Raw genomic sequence first — 17721 nt, 5'->3', positions numbered from 1 at the left:
TACAATAGACTAAACAATAGAAAAGAATACAATAAAATAAAAAAAGAATATAACAATATAACCGTTTTCTGAAAAGAATAAAATAGAAAATAAAAGAATAGAATAGAATAGAAAAGAATAGAATAGAATAAAATAAAACAAAAAGACTATAACAATATAAACGTGTTTCCGAAATTCAAATTTTGAATAGAAGAAATTTGAATTTGAATTTCCAAAGAGAAATAATATAACCATCTTCTGAGATTCAAATAGAATAGAAAAGAATAAAATAGAAAATAAAAGAATAGAATAGAATAAACAATAGAAAAGAATAGAATAAAATAAAACAGAAAGACTATAACAATATAACCGTTTTTCTGAAATTCAACTTTTGAATAGAAGAAATTTGAATTTCCAAAGAGAAAGAATATAACCATCTTCTTAAATTAAAATAGAATAGAAAATAATAAAATAGAAAATAAAAGAATAGAATAAACAATAGAAAAGAAGAGAATAAAATAAAACAGAAAGACTATAACAATGTAATGTAACGATCTTCTATAGATATATAGATAAGAATAAGCAATAGAAAAGAATAGAATAGAATAGAATAAAATAAAGTATATGAAAATAGAAAATAAAAGAATAGAATAAACAATAGAAAAGAAGAGAATAAAATAAAACAGAAAGACTATAACAATGTAATGTAAATGAAACCATGTGAGAAATAGCGCCCTACTACCCCAATGCATTTCGACCTTCTAGGGATTACAGTCTTCTTCAGGTGGAGACAATGCAATAAATGGGCGACTTTGTCACATTTCTGTGAAATATCAGAAAGGGAAAAAAACTATCAAAATTTGTAAAAAAATTCATTATACAACTATTATTATTCTTATTATTCTCATGCGATATTTACCCTTTGCACCAATTCATTAAACTTGAACCAGAGACTTCTATTGCAATGTTTAGAAAGATCCCGCCCACTACCGATGAGGAGGGGGGGGAGAAGAAGGGGGGAGGAAAAAAAGGCTAAGGGGGGGGGGGGGGAATTCCACAGAGGTATTGAAGGTCACAGACTTACAAAAGGTGACAGTGTTTTGGAGTATCCCTAAGGGGAACAGAGGGGAGGTCAATATCGCCCCGTGGGGGGCCGCACCTGAAAGCAATAATGTATTGAATTTACTTATGAGTATCAAATATTCAGCATTATCTATGTATAAAAAGAAAAGGGAGAAAATAATTCCTCAATACATTTTCAGACAGGTATGGATATGAATTTATATGTTAAATTAATATTTGCTCTGACCATGATATCCAATCACGGTTTGAAACTTATATTTATCTGTTTATAATCCTAAATCAATAAAAAAAATATTTTTATTATTCATAAGTTATTGGAAGAAAAGGGGTGAGGGGACTCATGGTCCCGTGAAGAAAAGAAGGGTGCCCCCATTGCTGGCTAAATAGAGATGAAAAAACTAAAAAATGATGTTCTCCCTCCTCTCCCCGTGTCGGGAAGCCTGTGATAACTAGCAGGACGCCCCACCTTGTTGAATGTTAGTACTACATCGCCCACAATGCCCTAAAGTGTGGGGAAACCCAAAAATTTTTTAATGGTTACATTTATATTATTGTATTTACAAAAATAATCATCTTAATTGTGTGCTTTAACAATAATATCATGAATGGCATGGATTTAACATCTTTCTGTTTGTTAAATAATCCATATCATTGTTACTTTCACAATGCCTTTGTGATAAGTTTTGTTACGACCATACAGAAAGAAAGAAAAGAAAAAAGAAAAAAAGAACAAAATGAACGCTCATATAATATCTGTATATCTAAATCCGGAAAGATTATCTCATTTATTGAATCCAGTGGGCAATAGTATAGGCGGAGGGTGTCTATTGAGGGTATATATGGTATATTATTGGCATTTGCCTAAATTATTCATCCCCTAAGTATATACTGAGTACAGAAGTCAAAAACAAAACAGAATCAACATATTATTTTGTTGTTTTTTATTTAATTAATTTATACTTTGTTAGATATTTATTCCAGAAACACCCCTTATGTGCCTATATATTGGCGCATATGGATGATAATTGGTGGAAACATTTGTGTTATTGATGTTTTTTGGTAAAATATTTTTCAATGTTAAACTGACTTAAGCTATTATCAGGGCTCATCCCTCAATTTTCCACTCCTCCACCTTAACTGGTTTTGCCCGAAGCATACCCCTTTAAAAAGGGTGCAAAAAAGATTGACTCGTTCAAGCCTGGCTATTGCGTGGCCTGAAGTGTATATATCCACTTTTGCTCGATTTGTAGCAATATTTTATTCCAATCGCCGCCTCGACTGGGAATATGTACCCTGACGAGAGCGGCAAAGGAAATTCTTGGCATGATGTCGTTATGTTTTCTACCACGCGCCTCCCAAGGGGAAGATAGATATTCCCAATCTCCATGCTATATGCATGTTTAGAAGTTCTGCACCAGAATTTTTGTTTAGTTTTCCCTACATAATAGGCATTACATTCGCAGGTCATCAAATATACGACCCCGCGGGTTTGGCAATTCACGAAATGTTTTGGTCAAAAGAGCTGTCCATTAGGTAAAATGAATGTTTTATCTTTCCTTATCAATGGGCAATGGGAACAACTGCCACAAGGAAAGGTGCCCAGTACTGTCCAGTGTTTTTTTGTTTGATTTAATGTACTCACTTCTCACCAATCTATCTTTCAAAGATGTGGCCCGTTGTATGTAATTAAGGGGAATGGAGACACAAACTGTCTTAGCCCTTGTACACACGGTCAGAGATTCCGACAACCAAATCCGTCGGAGCAATTCCCACGGATTAATTCCGGAAGAGGTCCGGAAGTGATGTTGCATACACGCGGTTGGACTAAGTTGTCGGAAAATCTGATTGTACATAACGTGATGACGTTATTTCGTTACAACTGGACTACGTTCAGGCTAGTAGCCAATCGCTTTGGTCTAGGAATTTGATCTGAGCATGCGTGGCACCTTGTCCGTCGGAGTAGGCTACACATGATCGGAGTATGTCCGATCGGAGCATTTTGTTGGAAAATTTTACCGGCAAGTTGGAATAGTTGGTCCGTCGGATACTCCGATGGAAACAGTCCGATGAAGACCACACACAGTCGGAATATCCGACAAAACGGTCCGATAGGAAACATTCCGTCGGAATCTCCGACCGTGTGCACAAGGGCTTACCTTTTCGTCATCCCTTAGGATCGGCCAATGTCTTTTAATAATTGTATTGATTTGTTTGTGTTGTGAGGAAAAGCGCATTATAATGCGGGTTGCCTCATCTTTCTTATTTGTGCCACGATTTGTCTTAAATAGTAAGGAATCGCTAGTCTGTCCAATCGTGCGGTTATATGCTCTGCGTAAGCAGCTGCGACTGTAGCCGCGATCTAATAACCGGCACTGAAGTTTACCTGCTTCAACTTTGAAGGATAAATCACTGGAACAATTTCTCCTCAAACGGAGATATTGTCCATAGGGTATAGAGTTCTTTAGGGAGAGCGGATGAAAGCTGTCTGCATGTAATACCGTATTACCTGCAGTGCTTTCTCTGTATAAAGTGCTTGATAGATTGCCCGATGGGTCCAAATCTACTTTAACATCTAAGAATGTCAATGATTTAACATCATAATTTATAGTGAATTTCAAATTAAATTTATTAATGTTAAGAAGATCAAAAAACTCAATAAGAGCTTCCTCCGATCCTCCCCAGAAGACAAAGACGTTGTCGATGTACCTGAGGTATTGGTGTAGGTAGGTTGGTAGCGGTGTAGGTAGGTTGTATTGGGGTAGGTAGATTGGTATCAGTGTAGGTAGGTTTGTATCAGTGTAGGTAGGTTGGTATCAGTGTTGGTAGGTTGGTATTGGCGTACGTAGGTTGGTATCGGTGTAGGTAGGTTGGTATCGGGGTAGGTAGGTTGGTATCAGTGTAGGTAGGTTTGTATTAGTGTAGGTAGGTTGGTATTGGCGTACGTAGGTTGGTATCGGGGTAGGTAGGTTGGTAGCGGTGCAAATAGGTTGTATTGGGGTAGGTAGGTTGGTATCAGTGTTGGTAGGTTGGTATCAGTGTAGGTAGGTTTGTATCAGTGTAGGTAGGTTGGTATTGGCGTACGTAGGTTGGTAGCGGTGCAGGTAGGTTGTATTGGCGTACGTAGGTTGGTATCGGTGTAGGTAGGTTGGTAGCGCTGTAGGTAGGTTGGTATCGGTGTACATAGGTTGGTGTAGGTAGGTTGGTTGGTATCGGTGTAGGTTGGTTGGTATCAGTGTAGGTTGGTTGGTATCGGTGTAGGTAGGTTGGTGTAGGTAGGTTGATATCAGTGTAGGTAGGTTGGTATCGGTGTACGTAGGTTGGTATCGGTGTAGGTTGGTTGGTATCGGTGTAGCTTGGTTGGTATCAGTGTAGGTAGGTTGGTATCGGTGTAGGTAGGTTGGCATCGGTGTAGGTAGGTTGGTATTGGTGTAGGTCAATTAGGCACCTCCTGAAGCCTAACTGAAAAACCTCCAGCGGTGGCACCGCCCCATCCTGCCTTGTTGCTAGGACGTTGCTAAGAAGCTCCTGGCTGACCTGTGCTGTGGGCGGCAGCTCTGATCTCAGAATCACATTTCTGGAGTCCCGCTTGCAGGTAATCAACCAGCTGGATGAGTGGAATACCTGACCACCCCCCCCCCCCAGCGCATTGGTTCCGCCCACTATCTTGTAGAGATGTAAGAGCTGGTGGGAGATACCACTGTGTGTCACGGGGGGGGGGGGCTCTATGGTCATTCCTTAGTTTTTTCTCTGATTATACAGTATATATATATATATATATATATATATATATATATATACCGTATATAGACCCCGGTGTGAAAGGTCAGTCTCCTCCTAATAGATGGATATGGAGGGCGGAGAGTCCTCACACAGGGGAAATCTTCTTCCTTCACAGGCAGCTCGGGCTTATTAAGGTTTTGGGCCCCCTGAGTGAGATGTGACGTATGAGACCTGTTATAAATTATATATATGCCTTCCCCTCTACACCTCCAATACTGTACAGCGGGCTCTAAGTCTACCCAGCAGCACGGGACCTTCCGGACTACACTTCCCGTCACCCCCCGCGGCGGAAGTCGGGGTTGTCCGCGATGGGAGGGGCCACGGTGCATTGTGGGCAGTGTAGTCCGGAGGTGAGCGGCTTCCTGTACTAAGTGTAAAAGGCAGAATGTAGTGCGGGGGATGGGGCAGGACGCCGGCCACTGCCTGTAGAGAGAGGAGAGACAGAGAGGGGGCTGACTCCCTCCCCCCAGAGGAGAGACCATGGAGGAGGTGGACCGGATCCTCATCCACTCTCTGAGGACCTGCGGCACGTAAGTGTCCATCAGAGGGGGAGGGGGTCATGTGACTGGAGTCACCCCTCAGGTCATGTATGACGAGTCCCCCCCCCCCCATGTCAACCCCCACCCAGTACATGTCACACCCTCCCCTCACCCAATATATGTCACCCCCCCACCCAATACATGTGACCCTCCCCCAGCTCCATCATGACCCCAAGCACCTCCCCAATACATGTGACCCCCCAACTCCATCCTGTTTACAGGCCCCTCCCCCAATAAATGCTACCCCCATCTCCATCCTGTCCCCCCCAAGCCCCTCCCCCAATACATATGACTCCCTAGCTCCATCCTGTCCCCCAAGCCCCTCCCCCAATACATATGACTCCCTAGCTCCATCCTGTCCCCCAAGCCCCTCCCTAATAAATGTGACCCTCCCCCAGCTCCATCGTGTTCCCAGGCCCCTCCCCCAATAAATGTGACCCCCCAACTCCATCCTGTCCTCCAAGCCCCTCCCCAATACATGTTACCCTCCCCCAGCTCCATTCTGTTCCCAGGCCCCTCCCCAATACACATGACCCCCCAACTCCATCCTGTTCCAGGCCCCTCCCCCAATAAATGTGACCCCCCCAACTCCATCCTGTCCCACAAGCCCCTCCCCAATACATGTTACCCTCTCCCAGCTCCATCCTGTTCCCAGGCCCCTCCCCCAATACACATTACCCCAACTCCATCCTGTCCCCCAAGCCCCTCCCCAATACATGTAACCCCCCAACTCCATCCTGTTTACAGGCCCCTCCCCCAATAAATGCTACCCCATCTCCATCCTGTCCCCCAAGCCCCTCCCCCAATACACATTACCCCAACTCCATCCTGTTCCAGGCCCCTCCCCCAATAAATGTTACCCCCATCTCCATCCTGTCCCACAAGCCCCTCCCCAATACATGTTACCCTCTCCCAGCTCCATCCTGTTCCCAGGCCCCTCCCCCAATACACATTACCCCAACTCCATTCTGTCCCCCAAGCCCCTCCCCAATACATGTGACCCCCCAACTCCATCCTGTTTACAGGCCCCTCCCCCAATAAATGCTACTCCATCTCCATCCTGTCCCCCCAAGCCCCTCCCCCAATACACATTACCCCAACTCCATCCTGTCCCCAAGCCCCTCCCCAATACACATGACCCCCCCAACTCCATCCTGTTCCAGGCCCCTCCCCCAATAAATGTTACCCCATCACCATCCTGTCCCCCCAAGCCCCTCCCCCAATACATATGACCCCCCCCAGCTCCATCCTGTCCCCCAAGCCCCTCCCTAATACATGTGACCCTCCCCCAGCTCCATCCTGTTCCCAGGCCCCTCCCCCAATAAATGTTACCCCCCATCTCCGTCCTGTCCCACAAGCCCCTCCCCAATACATGTTACCCTCTCCCAGCTCCATCCTGTTCCCAGGCCCCTCCCCCAATACATATTACCCCCATCCCCATCCTGTCCCCCAAGCCCCACTTCCAATACATGTGACCCCTCACCCAATACATATGACCCCCCCCAGCTCCATCCTGTCCCCCAAGCCCCTCCCCAATACGTTACCCCTCCCCAGCTCCATCCTGTTCCCAGGCCCCTCCTCCAATACATGTGACCCCCAAGCCCCTCCCCAATACATGTTACCCTCTCCCAGCTCCATCCTGTTCCCAGGCCCCTCCCCCAATACACATTACCCCAACTCCATCCTGTCCCCCAAGCCCCTCCCAATACATGTGACCCCCCCCCCCCCCAGCTCCATCCTGTTTTCAGGCCCCTCCCCAATACATGCTACCCCATCTCCATCCTGTCACCCAAGTCCCTCCCCCAATACATATGACCTCTTCAGCTCCATCCTGTCCCCCAAGCCCCTCCCCCAATACATGTTACCACTCCCTCAGCTCCATCCTGTTCCCAGGCCCCTCCCCAATAAATGTGACCCCCATCTCCATCTTGTCCCCCAAGTCCCAATACATGTGACCCCTCACCCAATACATATGACCCCCCAGCTCCATCCTGTCCCCCCAGCCCCTTCCCAATACATGTAACCCCTCCCCAATACATTCTCAATCCTGTTCCCAGGCCCCTCCCCCAATACATATTACCCCATCCCCATCCTGTCCCCCAAGCCCCACTTCCAATACATGTGACCCCCTCACCCAATACATATGACCCACCCCAGCTCCATCCTGTCCCCCAAGCCCCTCCCCAATACGTTACCCCTCCCCAGCTCCATCCTGTTCCCAGGCCCCCTCCTCCAATACATGTGACCCCCCCAGCTCCATCCTGTCCCCCAAGCCCCTCCCCAATACGTTACCCCTCCCCAGATCAGTCCTGTTCCCAGGCCCCTCCCCCAATACATGTGACCCTCCCCCATCTCCATCCTGTCCCCCAAGCCCCTCCTCCAATACATATCGCACCCCCCCACCAGCTCCATCATGTCCCCCTCACCCCAATACTTGTGACCTCAGCCCCATTATGTCCCATTTCAAGGGACTGTCCTCTCCATGTCCCATGTCATGTGACCTCAGCTCCATCATGTTCTCCCCCCAAACCCCTTCCCTGCCTCCATACATGTGACCTCAGCCCCATAATGATCCCCCAGCTCCATCATGTCCCACTTCATAGGACAGTCCTCTTCATTGTGATCCATGTCATGTGATCTTGGCTCCATCATGCCCCTCCCCCAATACAGTGCCTGGAAAAAGTATTCACACCCCTTGAAATTCCCCACATTTTGTCACGTTACAACCAAATCTTAAATGTATTTTATATGATAGACCAACACAAAGTGTCACATAATTGTGAAGTGGATGGAAAATGATAAATTATATATGTGGGTCAGCCCCCTTTACTCTGATACCCCTAACTAAAATCTAATGGAACCAATCGCCTTGAGAAGTCACCTAGAGCTGCACAATTCTGGCCAAAATGAGAATCACGATTTTTTTTGCTTGGAATAAAAAGTTCACGATTCTCGCGATGTAAAATCTTTCACATTATAAAAAAAAAAAAAAAAAAATGGGCCAACTTTACTGGTTAGTTTTTTTTTTTTTTTTTTTTTTTTTTTTTTTTATTTATTAATTTATTTATTCATTAAAATAATTAAAAGACCACTGCGGCGTGACATAAAATATTGCAACAACCGCCATTTTATTCTCTAGGGCAGGGATATGTAATTAGTGGACCTCCAGCTGTTGAAAAAGTCCCATCATGCCTCTGCCTCTGGGTGTCATGCTTGTGGCTGTCAGAGTCTTGCTGTGCCCCATGGGAGTTGTAGTTCTGCAACAGCTGGAGGTCCACTAATTGCATATGTCTGCTCTAGGGTGTCTACTAAAAAAATATATATAAGTCTATTCCATTGACAAATTGTTACAATGTTTATACTTAAAGTGGTTCTGCACCTAAAAAAAAATAATATTAAAAGCCAGCAGCTACTAATATTGCAGCTGCTGACTTTTAATAAATGGACACTTACCTGTCCCAGGGTCCAGCGATGTCGGCGGCAGATGACGAGCGATCGCTCGTCTCTCTGCTGCCCCCGCCGCCATCCTCTGTCGGGGAATCAGGAAGTGAAGAGTTGCGTCTCTTCTGGTCCCCGCTGTGTCCTGGGAACTGTGTGTTTCCCAGAACACAACGGGGGGGGGGGGGGGTGGTTGTCTGCGGCGGTTTGTCCCGGAAGTGGGTGCAGATACCTAGATTATCCAGGTAACTGCACCCCCCTCCACCCTGAAAGGTGCCGATTGTGGCACCGGAGGGGGGGAGGAATCAGATTAGCGGAACTTCCTCTTTAGGGTGGAGAACCGCTTTAAAGTTAAACTGATAAAGAATGTTGTAATTCTTGGCAGACTGACCAGTTTTTCTCTCCCGTTCTTTTGAGTTCTGTGGCTTCAGAAGAGCAGAGAGAATTCTTTGCATAGAAAGAATTGTGAAACACTTTAATCAAGATCGCGATAATGATTCTTGATTAATTGTGCAGCTCTAAAGTCCCCTAATTAGTAAATAGAGTCCACCTGTGTGTAATGTAATCTCAGTATAAAGACAGCTGTTCTGTGAAGACCTCATAAGTTTGTTAGAGAACCTTAGTGAACAAACAGCATCATGAAAGCCAAGGAACACACCAGACAGGTCAGGGATAAAGTTGTGGAGAAGTATAAAGCAGGGTTGGGTTATAAAAAAAATCCCCCAAGCTTTGAACATCTCAAGGAGCTCTGTTCAATCCATCATCAGAAAATTGAAAGAGTATGGCACAACTGCAAACCTACCAAGACATGGCCGTCCACCTAAACTGACCGCCTGGGCAAGGAGAGCATTCATCAGAGAAGAGCCAAGAGGTCCATGGTAACTCTGGAGGAGCTGCAGAGATCCACAGCTCAGGTGGGAGAATCTGTCCACAGGACAACTATTAGTCGTGTTCTCCACAAATCTGCCCTTTATGGAAGAGTGACAAGAAGAAAGACATTGGTGAAAGAAAGTCATAAGAAGTCCCATTTGTAGTTTGTGAGAAGCCATGTGGGGGACACAGCAAACATGTGGAAGAAGGTGCTCTGGTCAGATAAGACCAAAATTAAAGTTTTTGGCCTAAAAGCAAAACGCTATGTGTGGGGGAAACTAACACTGCACATCACCCTGAACACACCATCCCCACTGTGAGACATGGTGGTGGCAGCATCATGTGGTGGGGATGGTTTTCTTCAGTAGGGACAAGGAAGCTGGTCAGAGTTGATGGGAAGATGGATGGAGACAAATACAGGACAATCTTAGAAGAAAACCTGTTAGAGTCTGCAGAAGACTTGAGACCGGGGCGGAGGTTCACCTTCCAGCAGGACAACGACCCAAAACATCCAGCCAGAGCTACAATGGAATGGTTTAGATCAAAGCATATTCATGTGTTAGAATGGCCCAGTCACAGTCCAGACCTAAATCCCAGTGAGAATCTGTGGCAAGACTTGAAAATTGCTGATCACAGACCCTCTCCATCAAATCTGACAGAGCTTGAGATATTTCTCAAAGAAGAATGGGCAGAAATGTCCCTCTCTAGATGTGCAAAGCTGGTAGAGACATCCCCAAAAAGACTTGTAGAGAAAGGGGGGTCTACAAAGTATTGACTCCAGGGGGCGCCATACAAGTGCCCCTCCCCCACACTTTTCACATATTTATTTGTATCATTTATCATTTTGCTTCCACTTCACAATTATGTGACACTTTGTGTTGGTCTATCACAGACCACACAAAGCTTCACTTTGACTGTGCTTTCCTTCTTCTTCCTTCCTTCCTTCCTTCCTTCCTTCCTTCTTCTTCCTTCCTCCTTCTTCCTTTCTCCTTCTTCTTCTTCTTATCCTTCTCCTCCTCTGTCATGTGACTGCGGCTATACTCTGTTCTTTCCCTATCATGTGATTTCCTGTGTAGGATCTCTAGTCTTATCATGGCTGTCTTCAATGACATTCCTTCTCATCATCCCTCTCTGATATCATGTGGCCACTGCTAAATGTCTTTTTGTTTTTTGTTTTTCCGGGTTCACATCTACCTCAGCTGCCAAGCTAAGGATCACATCCTATCCATGTACAGTATCTCACAAAAGTAAGTACACCCCTCACATTTTTTTTGTAAATCTTTTCATGTGACAACATTGAAGAAATGACACTTGTCTACAATGTAAAGTAGTGAGTGTACAGCTTGTATAACAGTGTAAATTTGATGTCCCCTCAAAATAACTCAACACACAGCTATTAATGTCTAAACCGCTGGAAAGAAAAAGTGAGTTCACCCTTAAGTGAAAATGTCCAAATTGGGTCCAATTAGCCATTTTCCCTCCCCCCGGTCTCATGTAACTCGTTAGTGTTACAAGGTCTCAGGTGTGAATGGGGAGCAGGTGTGTTAAATTTGGTGTTATCGCTCTCACTCATACTGGTCACTGGAAGTACGACATGGCACCTCATGGCAAAGAACTCTCTGAGGATCTGAATAAAAAGAATTGTTGCTCTACATAAAGATGGCCTAGGCTATAAGAAGATTGCCAAGACCCTGAATCTGAGCTGCAGCATGGTGGCCTAGACCATACAGCGCTATAACGGGACAGGTTCCACTCAGAACAGGCCTCGCCATGGTCCACCAATGAAGTTGAGGTCACGTGCTCAGCGTCATATCCAGAGGTTGTCTTTGGGAAATAGACGTATGAGTGCTGCCAGCATTGCTGCAGAGGTTGTAGGGGTGGGGGCGGTTAGCCTGTCAGTGCTCAGACCATACGCCTCACACTGCATTAAATTGGTCTGCATGACTGTCGTCCCAGAAGGAAGCCTCTTCTAAAGATGATGCACAAGAAAGGCCACAAACAGTTTGCTGAAGACAAGCAGACTAAGGCCATGGATTACTGGAACCACGTCCTGTGGTCTGATGGGACCAAGATAAACTTATTTGGTTCAGATGGTGACAAGCGTGCGTGGAGGCAACCAGGTGAGGAGTACAAAGACAAGTGTATCTTGTCTACAGTCAAGCATGGTGGTGGGGGTGTCATGGTCTGGGGCTGCATGAGTGCTGCCGGCACTGGGGAGCTACAGATCATTTAGAGAACCATGAATGGCAACATGTACTGTGACATACTGAAGCAGAGCATGATCCCCCCTCCCTTCAGAGACTGGGCCGCAGGGCAGTATTCCAACATGATAACCACCCCAAAGACACCTCCAAGACCACCACTACCTTGCTAAAGAAGCTGAGGGTAAAGGTGATGGACTGGCCAAGCATGTCTCCAGACCTAAACCCTAGTGAGCATCTGTGGGACATCCTCAAACGGAAGGTGGAGGAGCGCAAGGTCTCTAACATCCACCAGCTCCGTGATGTCATCATCTAGGAGTGGAAGAGAACTCCAGTGACAACCTGTGACGCTCTGGTCACCCCCATGCCCAAGAGGGTTAAGGTAGCTCTGGAAAATAATGGTGGTCACACAAAATATTGACACTTTGGGCCCTATTTGAAGATTTTCACTTTTGTACTCACTTTTGTTGCCAGCGGTTTAGACATTAATAGCTGTGTGTTGAGTTATTCTGAGGGGACAGCAAATTTACACTGTTATACAAGCTGTACACTCACTACTTTACATTGTAGACAAGTGTCATTTCTTCAGTGTTGTCACATGAAAAGATTTACACAAATGTCACTGAGGGGTGTACTTACTTTTGTCAGTGTATATTCCTTTTTATTGTCACCTGTGATGCCGGCCTTCTCTTTAGTCTTGCACGGTTGTATCGTCTCCTCTCCTGGACTTCCTCTGATTTCACTGCATACTGTGAGCTTCTCACAATGTGCATTAGAAGCTGCAGCAAGTCCAGAATTTTTTTTTTTTATTTTTTTTTTCAGTACCGAGTATTGTGTTTTTATTTTTATTTATTATGTCTAGGGAAATTCCAGAAGACGTGCAGAGCGTGCGCCAGTTCACCACAGAGATCATTGTGGAGGCGGTAGTGACATGTCTGCGTGTGATCAACCCCTCTGTGTCCTCCAACCTCAGTCACATCCTGCCCCCTGGGATGTCCGCCCGATTCCGCATAGGCACCAGCCTGGCGCAGGCTTGTCAGGTGAGCGGGGTCATTCGGAAAGGTCGAGCTTCTTTGGCAGGAATATTTATTTTTATTTTTTGTTAAAAGGGAAAATATGGAGGCTGAAAAAGCTTGTTGCCTGGCTGTGCCTTTTTTAAATTATTTACCTGGATCCAACTACAACCGATCCGCACGTTTTTAAAGCGGGGGGGGGGGGGATTAGAGGGGTGCCAACTACAGGAAAAAAAAAACAAATGTGAAACACTAGACCGCTGATCTTTTAACAATATGACTGTTGTCATGAACTAAAAATAAATAAATTTAAAAAAAGGGGGGGGGGGGGCGGGGCACTACCTTAAATTTTAAGGTAACGCCCTTTTGTACAAAAAAGGGCACTACCTTAAAATTTTAAGGTAGTACCCCGCCCCCTCCCTTTTTTTTTTTTCTTTTGTACATTTTTACAGCAGAACTAAACCCTCCTCTTCTTTAAAGTCAAGGAAGACGCCATCTTGGCCTCTGATCTGCAGTTGCCTTGGTGCACATGTGATCAGTTATGACACCATCCATGCGATGGCTTGACCATTGGGTTGCGAGCACAAGCAACTGAGACCGTTATGGTCACATGATAATATAAACCATTGAATGACTTAAGTCGTCATCAATTCCCCCCCTTTCTGATCTCTTTTGCCATTTTGCCCTCCTCATTACAGTTATTTGCCTTTCCTTGTGCTCTTCCTTGTGTATGGGCATGATCTTTAGGGTTGGTGTAAGTTGCGGTACTGTTTTGTTCCTTAGCATTATATGAAAGAACACATACCTGGCATCCTTTTAGACGTGAATCTCTGCTGGCCACTAGGCATAGCTTCCAACTGTCCCTGATTTGGAACAAAGTCCCTCTTTCCTTCTCATTTGTCCCTAATTTTGGTCTGATCTATATAGCGTTTTATATAGTGCTAAACCTTTATACTGGTGTATTCTATATTGCTGCATTAAAAATTTCAAAAGCCAATATAGAGGAATAGTAGTGTTTAAAAAATGCACTTGTAGGTTTTAACTAATCTCCCCCCCTCCTTTTTTTTATTTTTTATTTTTTGTTGTAAAATCCTCCTCTTAACCACTTAAAGTGATTATTAAAAAAATCATACCTGCCTCGACTGTGCAGCTCATTTTTGCACAGAGTGGCCCCGAACCTCATCTTCTGTGGTCCCCCGGCGGCTCTTGTGGCTCCTCCCCCACATCGTATTAACCCCCTAGGACAGGGATATGCAATTAGCGGACCTCCAGCTGTTGCAAAACTACAAATCCCATCATGCCTCTGCCTCTGGGTGTCATGCGTGTGGCTCTCAGAGTCTTGCTATGCCTCATGGGAATTGTAGTTCTGCAACAGCCGGAGGTCCACTAATTGCATATCGCTGCCCTAGGAGAAGCTCTCTCCCGAGGGGGTTACCTTGCAGGCGCACCATTCGTCCATTTGTTTCCCTGCAAAGGTAAAGCATAATAGGCTACTATGCATCGCATAGTAGCCCATTATGTGTCACTTACCTAACACAGGAGCTAGCGATGTCACCGCTGTCCCCTCTTCCACAAAGCGTTCATCTTCCTTCCGGGTATCGCTGCCCTGGCGCTGTGAGTGGCCGGTGTAGCGATAACGTCACTCCGGTCGCATGAGTTTGGGAGCCGTCAGTAACGGCATGTTAGCCTTCACTAACGGCATGCTCAGTGCGCTTGCGCCGTTGTCTACGGCTCGCATGTGCAGTAGACATCAGTGCACGGTTTTTGTTAAATATATCTTTAACCGTGTAGGTTAAGGAGATATTTCTTGCACCTACAGGTAAGCCTTAATCTAGGCTTATCTGTAGGTTAAAGTGGTCCCAGAGGGTTTACAACCACTTTAAGGACCAGGCCTATTTTTTTAAAATTGTTTACAAGTTAAAATCCAGTTTTTTGTTTATTTTTGTTTTGTCTTTTTTAATTTTTTTATAGAAATGTACTTGTATGTTACGCTGAGTAAATTGATACCCAACATGCCGTGCTTCAAAACTGCACCCCGCTCACGGAATGGCAACCAACTTTGACTCGTATAAAAAATCTTCATAGGCGAAAGTTTAAAAATGTCTACAGGTTACCAGTTTTGAGTTACAGAGGAGGTCTTTTGCTATAATAATTGCTCTCGCTCTAACGATCGCGGCGATACCTTGTCTGTGGTTTAAACACCGGTTTTATATGCGGGCGCGACCTGCGTGTGAGTTCGCTTCTGCGCGTGAGCTCGGCGGGACGGGTCACTTTAAATGTGCGTGTGTGTTTTTTATTTTTTCTTATTTTACTTTACTTTTACTTAAAAAAAAAAAAGCATGACAGGACTGTCTGATGTGAGATCTGGAGTCAAAAAGACCTCACTTCTCATATTTGCACTTAAATGCAATCAATTTTTATTTTGATTTAGAGCTGGGCAATTTTCCCCCAAAAAAATCTGCGATTTATTTATATATTTATTTATTTTAACTCGATTCACGTTTCGAATCGAGTTTTATCTATTTCTTTTTTGATGGACACCGTGCCGGTCCTGAGGAGCTGCGGACTAGGCCGAAGCTGGGACCTCCCCTAAAAACTCCAGCGCCGGTCATAGTGAAAAAAAAAAAAAATTGATTTGGTGAAAATTTTTATCGATTTGACCTCTCAACTTCTTTTTTTTTTTTCTTTATTCCCTTTCACTGATTGGGTGGAAGTGACGTTTGATATCGCTTCTGTCATCCAATGTTATGGAGCTGAATGGGGGGGCCATCATTGCCTCACTCGGCTCCATGCAACTGAGGGGAAAGGATTGGATTGGTGCTACCGGCGGCTCCGGTAAGTGGCGGAGATGACTGGAGTGGGGGGTGGGGGCACTGCAGGGCACCTCTACTGCTGCCGATAAAAGTGATTTTTGTGGCGAATTAGCCACAGAGACGACTTTTATATGAAGGAGGACGGCCCACCGTTATCTGCTGCCATAATCCTGGTATTCTATGTCAAAATACTGACGTATAACAACGGCGGCTCCTATGCCTACCTACTTTTTGCTAATAGGTGTGTGTGTATCAAAATTTTTTATTTTATATATATATATATATATATATATATATATATATATATATATATATATATATATATATATATATATATATATATATATATATATATTATATAATAAAATAAAATGTGTGTGTATTTATGATGGGGAGCTAATGTTTCATGATTTGGATCCCTCAGGACCTGGGGTACAGCGGAGAAGTTGGCTACCAGACCTTCCTGTATAGCAACGAGCCAGATATCCGGGCACTTCTGATTTTCCTCGCTGAGAAACTGCCCCGACACTCCCAGGAGGATGCCCACCAGCCAGCAGGTATGTATCAGACTAGGGGGTTTGAGGGGCCCCAGATTTCATTTTAAAGATGGCCGTGCTGGAACAGAGCGAGGCAAGGGGGGACTTCACCTGTAGGAATACAAAGCTGGACTCTATGGAATGGAGGGAGTGGCCATGGAAAGAATGGGAGGAGTGGCTTTAGAAGAAATGGGGGAAGCAGCCACTGTGGAAGGAGCGGTTGGAAGTAATGGTTGGCTATGGGAGGAGTGGCAGTGGAAGAAACCACTGTGGAAAGAAATGGGAGGCGTGAGGAGTGGCTGTGGAAGGAATGGGGGGGGAAGTGGCCACTGTGGAGGGAGTGGCCGGGGATGGAATGGAGGGAGTGGCCATGGAAGGAAAAGGGGAAGCGGCTGCCGAAGCAGCCACTGTGGGAGGAGCGGCAGAGGATAGAATGGGAGGAGTAGCCATGAAAGCAGCCAATGCCGAAGGAATAGAGGGAGTGGCTGGGGAAGGAATGGAGGGAGTGGCCATGGAAAGAATGGGAGGGATTGGCCATAGAAGAAATGGGGGCAGCAGCCACTGTGGAAGGAGCGGTCGGCTGTGGAATGTTGGCTATGGGAGGAGTGGAAGTGGAAGCAGCCACTGTGGAAGGATTGGGAGGAGTGGCTGTGCAAAGAATGGGAGGGAAGCAGCCACAATGGAGGGAGTGGTCATAGAAGAAATGGGAGAAGCAGCCACTGTGGAAGGAGCGGTCGGCTGTGGAAGGTTGGCTATGAGACGAGTGGCAGTGGAAGCAGCCACTGTGGAAGGAATGGGAGGAATGGTCGGCCATGGGAGGAGTGGCTGTAGAAGGAATGGGGGTGAAGCAGCCACTATGGAGGAAGTGGCCGGGGATGGAATGGAGGGAGTGGCCATGGAAGGAATAGGCAAAGCCGCCACTGAAGCAGCCACTGTAGAAGAAATGGGAGGAATGGTTGGTTGTGGAAGGAATGGGAGGTGTGACGGTGGAAGCAGCCATTGTGGGAGGAATGGTCGGCCGTGGAAAAAATGGGAGAAGTGACAGTGGAAGCAGGACTGTGGAAGGAATGGTTGGCTGTAGAAGGAACGGGAGGGGTGGTAGTGGAAGCAGCCACTGTGGAAGGAATGGGAGGTTTGGTTGGCCATGGGATGAGTGGCTGTGGAAGGAATGGAGGGAGCAGCCATTGAGGCAGCCAATGCGGAAGGAATGGAGGGAGTGGCCATGGAAGGAATAGGTAAAGTGCCCACTGAAGCAGCCACTATGGGACGAGCGGCCGGGGATGAAATGGAAGGGGTGGCAGTGGAAGCAGCCACTGTAGAGGAAATGGAAGAAGCGGTTAGCCATGGGAGGAGTGGCTGTGGAAGGAATAGGGGGAGCAGCCATTGAGGCAGCCACTGTCGAAGGAATGGGAAGACTGGCCGGAGTGGAGACTCCGCAAAACGGAATGGAGGGAGAGGCCGTAGAAGGA

At 45.8% G+C, this 17721-nt stretch overlaps 1 protein-coding gene across 1 annotated transcript in view; it reads left to right on the top strand.

The window, feature by feature from the left end:
• Nucleotides 1-5175: 5175 nt before the first annotated feature.
• Nucleotides 5176-17721, top strand: part of CCDC22 (CCC complex scaffolding subunit CCDC22) — a 53870-nt gene continuing 41324 nt past the window's right edge. The window contains exons 1-3 of the mRNA XM_077472257.1: nt 5176-5372; nt 12753-12930; nt 16141-16273. Coding sequence (XP_077328383.1) covers nt 5323-5372; nt 12753-12930; nt 16141-16273 — 361 coding nt within the window. The 5' untranslated portion in view covers nt 5176-5322. The remainder of the gene's footprint in view (nt 5373-12752; nt 12931-16140; nt 16274-17721) is intronic.

Source organism: Lithobates pipiens, unplaced genomic scaffold (genome assembly GCF_037356315.1).
Source record: "Lithobates pipiens isolate NorthernLeopardFrog02 unplaced genomic scaffold, aLitPip1_a1.2 Scaffold_1, whole genome shotgun sequence".
Taxonomy (NCBI): Eukaryota; Metazoa; Chordata; class Amphibia; order Anura; family Ranidae; genus Lithobates; species Lithobates pipiens.
The sequence above is the reverse complement of the archived record's forward strand: the minus strand, read 5'-3'. Positions and strand labels throughout refer to the sequence as shown.